This window comes from Athene cunicularia, assembly GCF_003259725.1.
Source record: "Athene cunicularia isolate RWA chromosome 4 unlocalized genomic scaffold, athCun1 chr4_part3, whole genome shotgun sequence".
Lineage (NCBI taxonomy): Eukaryota > Metazoa > Chordata > Aves > Strigiformes > Strigidae > Athene > Athene cunicularia.
Window position 1 is genome coordinate 11,799,500 of NW_020799100.1, and position 13,256 is coordinate 11,812,755.

The 13,256-nt window shown below is 52.3% G+C and overlaps 2 protein-coding genes across 2 annotated transcripts in view; one reads left to right on the forward strand and one right to left on the reverse strand.

Annotated features, from left to right (window-relative positions):
* Positions 1–9,011: 9,011 nt before the first annotated feature.
* Positions 9,012–13,256, reverse strand: part of SPRY3 (sprouty RTK signaling antagonist 3) — a 5,992-nt gene continuing 1,747 nt past the window's right edge. The window contains exon 2 of the mRNA XM_026848510.1: positions 9,012–10,092. Coding sequence (XP_026704311.1) covers positions 9,125–10,045 — 921 coding nt within the window. The 5' untranslated portion in view covers positions 10,046–10,092 and the 3' untranslated portion in view covers positions 9,012–9,124. The remainder of the gene's footprint in view (positions 10,093–13,256) is intronic.
* TMLHE (trimethyllysine hydroxylase, epsilon) overlaps positions 12,978–13,256 on the forward strand; it is a 31,614-nt gene continuing 31,335 nt past the window's right edge. Inside the window, exon 1 of the mRNA XM_026848507.1 lies at positions 12,978–13,003. The gene's annotated coding sequence lies outside the window, so the exon portion shown is untranslated. The remainder of the gene's footprint in view (positions 13,004–13,256) is intronic.

Consider the following 13,256-nt stretch of genomic DNA (forward strand, 5'->3'; position numbering starts at 1 on the left):
TTTCTTATTTGGGCTATTTCAAAGGCTCCTAGCTGCCCTCACACCTGCCCCCTCAGTGGTCTGGGTGAACCCCAAATCCATGATCCCTCCAGATGCCATTTTCCCAAACATCACTCAGCAGCTCTGAACAGTGGTAGGCAAGGCAGGGTCGGTGGCAATGTCAGACTGTGCTCTTGTATCTGCCTACACCAGAGCAGCATTAGCTTCTTCAGGTCAGAGCAGTGGTCAGAGGTCTGCAGAGTGATAAGCTGCCCTCAACCCTACATGAAGGATGACTATGGCCAAGTGAGGAAGTGTTCATGGTTGTGAAGAAGCCATTCTGCAAATCCCTCCAGCCTAAACTCCTGTACTGTGGTCCCTACAACCTATGGTGACAGCAGGGAACTGGATCTGACCTTCTACCTGGTCCTAGCCAAGTCTGTATGCCCAGATTCCTACATGTATATCACCTTCAGCATGAATTAAAAAACAGCTGGCATTTAATTATTCCTTCATCTCCTCATCACCATCACGATGAAGGCACTGACAAAGCAGTGCTCAGGGTAGGATGATTTCCCCTGCTGCCCAGCTGAAACCACCACAGCAGCCAGGTTCAGATCCGTTACCTTCAGATGTCTTCGGTGTGGAGGGCTGTTGAGAGCTTCTTCCCTCTTTGTAGTCAGTGAAGAGAAATAGGCACTTTCAGGGCATGAGTCATCTGACCTATTTAGCCATCTTAGGAAGAGATGAATGAGTCCTTAAGAGGGCTTGTTTCTTTCCACTGTCTAGACAGCCAACCTCTCGACTGCAAACACCTACCCTTGCTCTCCTGGAGCACACCAGGCACCCTTCCCTGGCTGCTGAGGGATGCTGGCTTCTTGTGGGTTTCCATCACAGGCAGAGGGTTAGATCACACCTGGACATCCTCAGAGGGATTTGAGTTTGGCCTAACTTTGCTCCCTCTGAAGTCAAGGGAAGATTTCAACACCAAAAGCGTGGAAATCCACTTTTGGGAAACCTTCTCTGCTTCTAAGGGAGGGTTTCATAAAGCTGAGCTTGCTTGGGCCATGCTGGTCCTAGGACAGCATAGTACAGACCATTTCAGGTCTGAATCATATCTGGTGGTGTGAGTCAAGAAAAAGTGGCTTATAATTCTAGGCTGAACTAGCAAGAGTGGCTCAATCGTCCAGGTGGTACAGCCACATGACTGTGACCGGGTGCTATTACTAGTTCATCTGGGGCCCTGTACTTTACAGTGTGTGTCATGGTATGCTTGAGCCTCTACCTGGTCTTCACACAGATGCAAAACAGAAAAGATTGTAGTTTAAAGACTCACCTTAATCTTAGGACAAAGTCCAATTACTATCACTTTTTGTGATTCCTGGGACCGCAATGACTTCCTTTACACAGGAGAAGAAAGGAAAATGTCTAAGAAAGCAATTATCATCTTTTCCAAATCATCATGGTCTGTAGGCAACCTGTGCTTCTCTGCTAATCTCACATTACAGTTCAGCTCCTGAGCTCTCCTTCAGCCTTCCTCTACAGGACTACTGATGATAAAAGATCCATAGATGCAAGTAAGATTTGGTGGCATGAACTGATGAGGACAGAGAAGGCTTGGGAAGGTGGTATTATACAAACCAGAAGTATTCTAACAGTTGAAAGAAGGCTGTTCATCTAGGAATGAAACTAGTTGGTTGTGTCCAAGAAAGAGGGACTTTGGCACTGAAAAGGGCCAATGGGTGACAAATGGCCTAAAGTCATCTTTTCTTTTAAAAGCAGAGGAAGAGTGAGTCACAGCAGGGGTTGGACTCACATCTGTACTCCACAACCCTGAGGCAGATTCTGAACATTGTGGCTGAGGCATTGGAACATAATTTGGAAAGCATGCTCTGATACCAGCAACGGTACAAACAGGACTCCAAAGCCAATCAAACAGCCTGAGAAAAGGCTTTATGTTAAGACACACAGAGAATGCATGTTTTTAATTAAGAACAAAGGCTCAGAGGGCTCTTGAGCACAAGTCTAGCCAAGCAAAACCATCCTATGAAAGGACTCTTGCAGCTAGAGGAAACAAGTTCAGCCAGCTAGAAGCTGAAGGCAACAAATTCAAATGGGAATAAGGTAGGTATCACTAACCATGGGTCTCATTAGTCACCAAATCTCTCTGAAAGGACTTCATGCTCTGGGAGTGCTTGAATAAAGATCAATCGTCTTTGTGAGAGAAGAGCTTTAGGTGACAAGAAGATACCCTTCAGCCAAGAAGTTATGGGCTCTAGACATGTCAATGTGCACTGGCCTGTAATATGAACAGAGAGATCAGAGGCACCCGTACGATCCAGCAACTGTTGGTGCTACGGCCCAGATTCCTTCCTTTGGGGCTAAACACATCACCAAGGTGTCTTCTGCAGCTGGTGGGAAGAGACAGCCATGTCCAAACTGCAGCTTCTCCCGTAGAAGATGTCCATTGCTCTGTGGCATCACCTGTCTCTTCTGACAGTAGAAGAGGCTTTGAGAATGCCAAATGTCTATATTCTCCCCATGCAGGAATCTCTGTGGAGTGAATGAAAACCCCCAAATCTCAGTGATTTCTTACCTCAGTCCCTCCCTATTTGCTCCCACCCTTTGCTACAGGAGCCTACCCTTCCTCAAGGACCTGGGACGGATGCAGCAGGGAAGCACACACTGAGATTTTCGAGGTTTTCTTTAAAGATTAGGTAAGGGATACCAGGGGACATCTCATGGAGTTAAAAATGATCCCTTCAACACCCAGTCCCTGCCAGCGCAAGCCTAGCCACCCAGCATCCCACAGCCATTAACCGCCCTGCTGAAGCAAGAGTCTGAGTCATGCCCCAGGCATCACAAAGACAAGAATGAGACTACGTTCAAAATTAATATATATTTTTATTGAATAGTTGCTCTAAGTGGGCTTGTGAAGCCACCCATAGAATTACTTCTTTCATCTCAGCAGTGGTTCAGTAACAGTTACTAGCTTTGCAAGAGAAGAAAACCAAACAGAAGAGGGTGCATTAAAATAAATAGGTTATTTTTTTTCTTATCTTTAAAATAAACTTTTCAAATAAATACTTTGGTTTTTTTATTTTTTTCCCTTAAAAGGTACAAGAGTATTGTCAAAAAACAGCCATCAGGTTATAAACATATATTATACCTTATAGAAAGGAATCCAAATAAAGACAGCTGGGGGAGGGATCTCTTTATACACTGTACAGAATACCTTTGTACCAATTAAACAGAGAATTAGAGGCTTCGGTTCATGGTACGAGACTCTCCTTTGAAGCCAAGGGTGATCCATCTTCTAAGGAGAACCTTGTGCTGAGGACACCTGGGGAGGCAGGAGGCTGAGCAGCTCTGCCTGTCCGCAGAGCATCGCCAAGGCCTGAGGGAACCGCTGGGTGAGGATGGACAAAGGGGAAGGGATGGGGGAAAGGGGCTTTGCTGGGGCAGAGCGGCAGCATGGGCTAGGCAGAGATCAGCCGTGCCACCTCCAGGGTGACCGCACACCTCTCAGATGATGCTGCCATTGGGACAGAGAGTATGAGAAACCTCCTTTCCCCGTGCCCAGGCAGATCACCAGGGTGGGTTCAGTCCTGCTCATGCTGAAGCCCTTTGGGGTGCTGCAGGAAGGTGCAGCAGGACAGACACCCAGCGAGAGAATTTGTGCTGCTTCCCCCCACCCCGCACTTGTACATTCACTCTGCCCCAGGGAGGGGTGTGATCTCTTCCCATCCATCCAACATCCCTCCTGACTGCAGTCCCCCTGCAAGGTGACAGTCCAGCTTCCCTGGTTTACACCCTCCAGGGATTCTTCTGCAACATCACCCCAAGCAGGACAACAGATCTCACCTGTGCAAGCTCCCAACCTGCACTCTGGGAGAAAGAGTTTGCAAGAGATCCCGATGCTCACTGAGAAATACTCCAAGGCAGACTGAGCCCAGAGACATTACAGCTCTGGTTTGGCCCGCATGGAACAGAAGTCAACCAGCAGCCTCCAGCTGCTGCAAGCTTCCCACAGGTCTGGGCTCCATGGACTCCTTGAAGGAGACAAGCCTGAACTGGATTAGGATCCAGTTAAAGACAAAGAATGGGCTTTAGGGTGGGGATACATCCATTATCTACTTTCCTCACATGTTGATCACAAAACCTTCCAATGCCTGAAGACCTCCCAACTTTCTCCAGCCTCAAAACACCCAAGAACCAGTGTCAGAGAGCAAACTGACAAAGCAGGTGCTGGAAACAGCCAGTTTGAAGCATGGTGTGCTCCGTCCCCGTGCAATCCAGTCATGCAAACCTTGTAAGCAGCTCCTCTCACCCCTCCACTCATCCCCCTTTATTGCACTAAAGCAGCCATTCATAAACTGTTATTCTGTGCTTTGGCCTCTTTTGGTCGATGACACTTGCCCGCCAGTCTTTGGGTTCACACATGGGGATGGGGAGGAGAAAACTCATATGGGATTTTATGGCAATCTGAGAGTAGAGTCCCAAAGAGCTTCCCCCCTGTACTTTGAGGTACTTGGCTGGCACTGATGTTTCTCAGGGATGGGTGGACAGCAGCCCAAGGACCACTTCTTTCCTTCCACCAGAAGGCCTGGGGAACTGGGATGGGAGCAAGACTCCATCTTGGTGCCCAGTGATCCCTCCTCACCAGTGCTGGGACTGATCACATGTTTGGCAGTAAGGAAGGAGGGGAGTAAGTGGAAGAGAAGCCTTGGAGAAAGCAGGCACCAGCAGGAGCTCTTGCATGGATGGAGCTTTGGAAGTCTGGGTGGGAAGAGGAGGTTCCTGAATGGGGAGCAGAGCAGGGGGAGCTCAGCTCCTGCTCAGTAGCTCCTGCCTCCTGCTCCTTTGGCACCTGAATCTCTTTCCCTGTCTAAATCTGCCCTACAGACCTGCATGTTTCCTGGCAAAGGAGTCAACGACTGGTAGAGACACACAACGCAGATAAATGTTCCCTTGCAAAGCAGATCCATCCTTGTCAAATCACAGGGGCACAGGGAAAACAAAGGACTCAACATGTGACTCTCCCAAAAGAAAACCAAAAAAGACACGTCAGGACAGAGAGAAACCCAAACTGCCAGGACAAGCAGCTGCAAACAAACATCTGGAGCAGATGTTATCTGACTCATTACAGGGTGGGGCAGGAAAGGGGCTCACAACCCCAACCAAAATTGGAGTCCTCTCTGCAGGGAAACCAAACTATCTGGCAGCCGAGATGGGGAGGGAGCAGGATGGATCTGGTCTGAAGATGTTAGGAAAATCTCAGGAAAAAAACATGCTCAGAGGCTACCCACAGCCTTCCTGATGCCAGATGAGCTCAGTGAACCAGAGCTGGCCTCCTTGGCGAGATCCTGGTAAATTCCAACCTGTTCTTTCTGCTGAGAGCAAGGAATGGGAGCTCTCTAAGGCCCCCCAAGAGGGAGTGGGAAGCAGTAACTCCACATGAAGCCATTTGCCCCTATGAGCAGGATAGGGGCCAATGGCTCTAAACTTCTCTAGCCCATGCAACTGCAAGGCCTGGATGTGGCTTTGCATTTTGACACAGTCAAGCCAAAGCCCTGTGCTGGTCTGACAGCCCTCAGTGCTCATCTGGGGCTCTCCCTCCTCTCCAGTTCCCTTCTATGTGTCCTGTATTTCATAAAATATATCTCACAGGTTTGTCATTTTGTGGAGATGAGACATTCAAAAGAACTGGCCAGACTCCTCATCCCTGCACCCAGGCTATGGCATGATTCCCTGGTAGAAATGGGACTTCTGTACTGACCCAGAAAAAGCCCATTAGGTAGAAGGCACCTGGCAGGCATCCTGGCCTCCTACCAATTACTGAAGGTAAATATGCTGCAATAGTAGTGCAGGGCTCCGCCTCGCCATGCTTGTGCCAAGCAAAACTGGCTCAGGGGAGCTGATATGTGGACAGCCATCTTCTCATCCTACAGCTCCAGCACCTGGGGGAGGTCACCCCATGCTTGCATGACTTTGGAGGCCGTGAAAATGATGAAGCTTCACATGTTGAGTCATTCCACCATCAGGAGAGGAAGCAATGAATTGCAAAGATACAGAGGTGGTAACTAAATTTACAAGTAGGATCCATTTTAAAAGGAGGAGGAAAAAAAAATCAAAGTAGAGCAAGTTGGAAAATTCTGTTCATTAGTTTTCTTTAAAAAGTTTCAATGAACTATTTCACATTCTTATTCAAGTGAGACAGTTCCTCAAATCCTCAGTGAAAAAGGGACATTTTTTCCCTAAAAACGTTTTACATTTTTTAGGAAGGAGTTTAATCAGCACCAATAGAAAAGTGAACGTAGCATTCAAAAGGAAGGGTGCCTCTTGGTGGAAGTTTCTTCCCCAAACATCTCTTGGAAGTAGGGAGCCAAGCAATTACTGGCATATGGATAAATAAGTTTGCAATATATTTTGTAACGGCTGCCACAGAGACATGGACTGATCTTATGGGGGTACACCTACAGGGCATCCTCCAGGAAGGTCATTGCCTTAAAACCCAAACAATTTCAGAGTCCAAGGCTGGTCTCAGAGGATGTGCAAACTGCACAGATGTGGGCCTGCCCCTTCTTAATGCCAGGAGGTCTTCACTGTTAACCAAGAGCATCGTCCTGAGTTCCCCACAGCTGATTGAAGTGGGCTCTCCATCTTTGGCTAGAGGAAGCATCTTTCAACATGCCCCCTCAGGGTCTAGGTGAAATCAGGGTGAGGATTTTGGTCATGTCCGTAACATGCCCCGGGCACAAACTTCACACCAGGGATGGGATTCATCTCCCCTTTTACACAGGGAACCACGAGTTTAATATTTGGGTCCCATTTGAGTCAAGGGAGACAGGCACCGCCAGAGCATAATTTAATGAATAATGTTTTCAAGCAGGATGAATCACTCTCTGGAACCACTTTTCTCTGCAACAGAGGGAGCTTGGATCAGATGCGATTTTTAGATAGCAAATGTACGGAAAGAGGAATCCCATCATGAGAGTCTACCTTCTGCCTCACCCCACAGCCAGCACTAAATCCTACCCTCTCTCTGCAAAGCAGGCCCCACCCAGGACAATCTGTAAACCTCCCTTTCCCCCTCTCCCGACTACTTAGGAACTAAAGGTCTAGGATTAGCAATAAACAGACTGGGAAATCATCTTCCAGCATGTGCAAGTGTACCAGGAAGCCAAACCTTGCATCTGGCACCATTCACAGCAATATCATGAATATTATTAGTAATAGACCTAGCCATCCTAATGTTATATTTATATATACAAAAATAGATCCACAGAACTCTACGTAAAGAGGTGGCTGAGAGAAGGCGATGGGTAAGTCCTGGATGGCAGGGTCCTGGAAGAAGCCAAGGGACACGTTGCATATATTTCTCCAGGGGAACCATTCACTTCCCTCTGCACTCACACACCTCGGAGGAGGAACAGGCAGGCAGAGCTGGGACATCATCCCAGCTCCAAACTCCCCTGACTGACTGGCCGATGTCAGCAGGGTCACAACAGAGCTGCCACCACGCGTTTGTAAGCGGAGATGGGGCTGAGTCCAAGACCAGGAGGAGCTCCCCCCAGCTGCAGCGATGGGTTGGGTTTATTATCATCACAGCAAGTAAATCACGAAGCACTGACCCCGATTCAGGTTTCCTTCTGGTCTGCAGATGGTCCAGCCCCAGGGCTTGGTTCAGACCCATCTCCAGTTTTCCACGGGCAGCCACTGTTGCAGAATACCCTCAGCAGTGCCAGCAGGGTTTGGCTGCTGGTGTGACACTGGTGTTGGTGGGACACGCCAGTGGGCCAAGGAAAGCAAGGTGAGGACTCAAAGGCAACTTCTGCAGGGAGGGAAGGTCGGGCTCCTGTCTTTCCACACCCGTTTCTGCTCTCTGTTTCCTTCCAGCCCAAAGCAGGAGTTGCAGAATTCCCCGCTGAGAAGTCCCCCAGGATTGTGCTGGGGAGACAGGGAGAGCAGTGCAAGTGGCAGCTGTTGACAGTTTGGTTTGGGGTATTTTTTTTTTTAAAGTGAATTCAGTGCTGGTGGAAGGTACCAGATTGGGGCTCTCAGGGGTCGAGCACAGAGCCAGTGCCTGTGGCATCTGCTTGGTGGTGGGATGGAGCTGGGTGGCAGCTCCCATCCCACCAGGGTTTGTGCTCTGGAGGCAGCCCTTCAAGGCATCGAGAAATGAATGGCAATTTCAAACCAACTTCTTGTTCTCAGCCAAATCCCAGAGGGGACCTTTCCCTCGCTGCAGTTGGGCAGAAGCGAGTGGGCTGGGCTGCCTCCGATAGCTCCTTCCCCTGCCAGAAGGTTTCTAAAGCTTCCCACACCTTCCCTTCCTCTTTGAGACAGAAAAATACGATGCCACCTCATTCTGAAGCTTGTTTGCTTCTCCCAGCAGCTTCCAAGCTCAGAGGGAAGCCACTGACACTGGTGGGACACTGCGGCACCCCAGCCCCCTAGGGACAGTGAACCTACGGCCATGTGAGAGAAGAGAGGCCACCCCCCAAAAGTGCTAGAGAAAGATAAAGAGAGACAGAAGGAGGTCTGGCTCCTGGAGGACTCTTGCACAGGGGATGCCGTCGCCCTGCCTCTTCCCCTCCATCAGGAAGGACCACACCATGGGGCAGCGACAGCTCCTAAAACCCACTGAGACCAGAGTCCTGAGGAACCCCCTGGGTTGCCCTTCCTCACAGGGCACGACCAGGGAAAGCACCCACAGCTTTCTGCCCCTCCTGGTCCCTCACCCACGTGTGCAAAACCACTGTTTCCCACCAGCTTGGTGCCAGCTCCCCTGGCCACCCAGTCGCCTTTGTGCTCCCAGAGGCTGGGGACCCCCATTTCACCCATCTCATTCCTGGAAGGTGATGGTGAGTAGGGGGGAGCACTGCAGAGCAGAGGGAGTTGAAGGAAGAGGGAGATGAAGGCGAGGGGAGAGAAGGAGGAGTAGGAGGTTGAGGAGAAGGGGGAGGGGGGAGAGGAGGAGGAAGAGGAGGAGGAGGTGTGGAGGAGGAGGACAACAATGACGAGGACAAGGAGGAGGGTGAGGACAAGGAGGAGGAGGAGGAGGATGAAGAGGAGGAGGAGAAGGAGGAGGAGGAGGAGGAATAAGAAGAGGAGTAAAGCCTGCTTCTCCTCCCCGGGAGGGTCATACCGGCTTATCTAGCGTCTTGGGGAAAGGCGTGCCACTGGAGGAGGAGATCTTTCTGCAGACTGTATTGGTGTGGCTCTGGCAGCGGCAGCCAGGTCGTTTCAAGCCATCATAACCCCGCTGGCAAAGTTTGAGGCACCCCAGGGTAGGAAAGTAGCAGCAGAGGCAGGGCATGAGAAGAGAGAGGAAGCTCATGGCAGCCCAGCGGGCACAGCAGGACCCCGGCCCACAGGAGCAGGGGTCGTCAGCGCAGGTGTCCTCATCGTCGGTGGAGCAGTGGTAGAAGAGCCCCTTGACACAGCAGAGGCAAGTCCCGTAGTCGAGGAGGCTCTCAGGGGAGCAGAGGCAGCGCTGGTTGCAGAGCCAGCAGGAGGGCAGGCTGCGGGCCGCCGTGCAGCGGGCACACTTGCATCGCCCGCACTCCTCGCAGATGAAGAGGTGGCCAGTGTGCAGGGTGGGCTTCTCCGCCACCCCCTTCAACGGGGACTCCTCTGGTTTCAGCTCGACAGCCCGGGGCTGCGTCCGGATGAGGGAGTGCCCAGAGTGGGAGGGCGTGAGGCTGCTCAGGAGGCGCTGGTCGGAGGCAGTGGTGCTTTGGGAGACGGAGCTGGCTGTGCTGGAATGGCTCATGTGTTGCTGCAGAGGTGGCATCTGATGCTGTTGGCTGTGGCTGCGGTGCAGGTCCTGGAAGGTGGAAGACACCAGACGGTCCTGGGACCACTCTTGCTTGTGTGGTGGCTGGGACAGGGATGGGTTGGAGCGGGTTTGCTGGAAGCAGACAGCCGGTCTCTCCACGTAGTTGTTGCTGGCACGGATGGAGCGGATTTGGTCAATGGACAGGACCTGCTGGAAGTCCTCAGCGGGTGGGTCCATCGTCTCGTCACAACTGAGTTCAGCCACACTGGAAGAGAGCTGCATTTCCAGGAGTGAGGAGACCCTGCAGCATCAGGGCACATCTAAAACTCCTAAAGGATGGGGCAGGAAGACAGAGAAAACATTTGTGTTACATTTTAAAATGGATCCGTCCAAACAAACCAGGAAGCAAAGGTTGGCTGGAGAACTCCTAATGAAGTTATTTCCAATAAACAGACTCAAAGTACTTCTGTGCCTGGAGAGACTTAGGCAGGACATGTCCAAAAGGCATGGGATGTAAGAACTGTCCCTTCAAACAGGTGGGCACAGCATCTGCCCGTGCTTTTGAGCTTTTTGTGTCCTTCCAGACGATTTCCCACCCATTGCCAGCACTGAGAGACCCCATCTGTCCTTCCTCTCCTTCCTCAGGGGAAAGTGCTGGCCCTCTCTAGAGGAGGGAAAATGTGAAGCTGTGATTTATCCAGAGCCAGCAACAGAACTGGGAATGGCATCTCCTCCAGAGTAGGAGACTCAGATTTGGGGCTTCCCAGCACACCTCGAGCAGCCTCCCAGTGCCATACCCTGTACACACCAGTGACATGAGGATGGAGGGGATCTGAACATGTTCAATTTCTGGCAGCATCAGCAATAAATTGCAACTAACGCACTTGGCCAGGGACAAGCCAAGCCCACAGACTCCCCAAGTCCTGGCAGTTCCCACTGCAGGATCTCGTCTTCCCACACACAACCCAGTGACAGCCCAAGAACCAATATATATCCCCGTCATGGCCACTGAGAAGGGCAGGTTTCTCCCTCACCCCTGCACAAACACCCAGTGAAGCAGGGAAAGCAGACTTTGCAGCAGGCAAGCCCCGTCTTGCTCCTCACACGAGGTTGCCATGCTGTTTGCTGTTGTTTTCAGGAAATGGCACTTCCCGAGCCTGCAGCACTGGCAGCGGCGCCTGCTTTATCCAGAGGGAAGGTCATGACCATTCGAGGGCTGTGAGCTGGGGTAGGGAGGACCCCCTGTGTCCCACAGCTACCCCCCCCAGCAGGTCTGCCAAAACCTCGGGCTGCCAGACCTTGTCGCTGGTGTCTGGGTGAAACCTCTGGGGGGCTGGGGATGGGTGAGGAGAGGGGCCAGGCAGGAGCGGGTCTGCAACAGAGTCTGGTCTTGGCCCTCAGGAGGGAGAGAGAAAGAAGCTTCCCGCTTCTGCTGCCTGCAAAAGGGAGCTGCCCAGGAGCGCACAGAGGATGGAAGCCATTCATGGCACGCCAGACCCCAGCGAAAAGCTTTCCCCCAGCACTTCCAGCCCAGATTTCAATATCAGATATGTGCTTTCCGTGCACAGCCAACTTCCCCGGACAAAGCCATTCTCCTCTGGCAGATCAAATGAGTGATCCCTCAGTAACACAGATATTGTCACGGTGCCCAGGCCCACAGGAAGACTCTGTTTCAATAGGAAGCTCCCCACTGGCGTTGCACATGGTCAGCAGGCCAGGCGGCCGGCGGCGGTGGAGGCTTTCAAGTAGGTGAGGGGCCACAGGTAGAATCTGCTCATACAGCAGAGAGAGGCAGAGGGAAGATTGATTTTCATTAGCTAGGCTGACCTTGAAGAGCAGGGAAAAGCAAAGGCAACTTACTTTGACTGTTCAAGCAAGATCTGGTCTCTCCCATCCCCCTCCCCGGAAAGAAAAGGCAACTGATCTGCTTAGATTTGGGTTTTTCCTGTGCCTGGAGTCCACCTGCCTCCCGCTCCGTGCAATCTCAAGTGAGATGCTCGCCCCGTCCAAGGGAGACGCCGACAGTGAATGAGTTGCAGGACACCCACAACAGATTTGGATACCAATTTTTTTAACAGAAATATCAAGGTGAATTAGGAGGGCAATGGCTGACCCAGGGAAGGTTTTGTGAGCACACTGCCAGGATGAGAATGGGCCACAGAAGCAAAACACCCTCTTGTGAGCTGTTACCTGCTGCCACTGAGCTCCTCACCTGGAAGGGTCTCACTGAAGCGCAGACCTGAAGCCCCCTGGACCCCTGAAGATATGACACATCTCAGCCTGCAGCTAGGACCATGCAGAGAACATCCTCAGTGGGATCCCATGTCCCTTGCGACCCAGATCCCATCTTGCGGTGGGATCATTCAAGGGACAATGCTGATTTACAGCTGAGGAGGAGCTGGGTGTCCATCCCCTCCAACCTGTGCGCTGCAATTGGGCAGTACTAGGGCAGCAAGAATCCTGTGGGGTTCCCCTGTGGGGCTTGAACCAAGGTGTGACCCAAAGAGAGAAGACCGAGGCGGCAGAGGGTCCCACTGCGATGGAGGCAGTGGAACTGGGAGCCAAAGGGCTGACCCAATACGGCTTCACCCAATCCTCTATGCAAGACCTGGAGCTCAGGTGACACAAGGAGACCCATGAGCCATGCCTAGGCAGGAGGACATGCACAGGGGACACTGCAAGGAGGAACAGAGTCTCGGAGACAGCAGGCAGAGAGGAGCTGGCAATGGGGCCATGCAGTGTATTGCAACTCGGACACTTGTGCTCTGGGTCCAGGGCTTGGACACAGCATCCTGGGTAGGACAGGCCCTGAGAGGACCCCCAGCACTGAACCGGAGCCCAAACACTCTTCCACCTATGATCCCCAGGCACAGGGATTAGACATGAACCCAGACGATGGCTGAGGGGAGGCAAAGGTCCCTCTGGGACCCAAGGGGATGTGAGCCAAAAGATCTGTGGGTCCCCCAGTCCAGCAGAATGGGGGGAAGAGGGACTGAATGACTGAAGTCAGGACTCCGCTTCTGCCCACCCCACCCTGGTGGACCCCGGTGCCCCCCATTTACTCACAGCCCTCCCTGCTCCCGCCTGATGCTGGGGCTGCAACCAGTCCATATCCCAGCTCCCACTGGTCCGACCATCTCCGAGACACCGCTGCACCCCTCCCCTCCTACCTGCCGTCTGGGGGGTACCGGGGCAGCGTGTCCCCAGCCTCCTCCTCCTCCTCACACCCTGCCTGCGAGGCAGGCATGCCAGCCCCGGAAACCGGGCGAGCTCTATGGCCGCCAGCAGCCCCAAACATATAAAGTTCGTGTGATAATGGGCCAGAGGAAGGATCGTAAAAGCAAATGATTTACAGGCTGGAGGTGGCCGCAAGCCGGGGACGAGCTGCACAGGGCGGCCAGGTGGGAGAAAAGGGCTTTTTCGCTCCGGAGGGAGCCCCTCGCCCTGTCCCGGGTGCCGCGGGGTGGAGCGGGGCGGTGGCGGGGGGCTGATC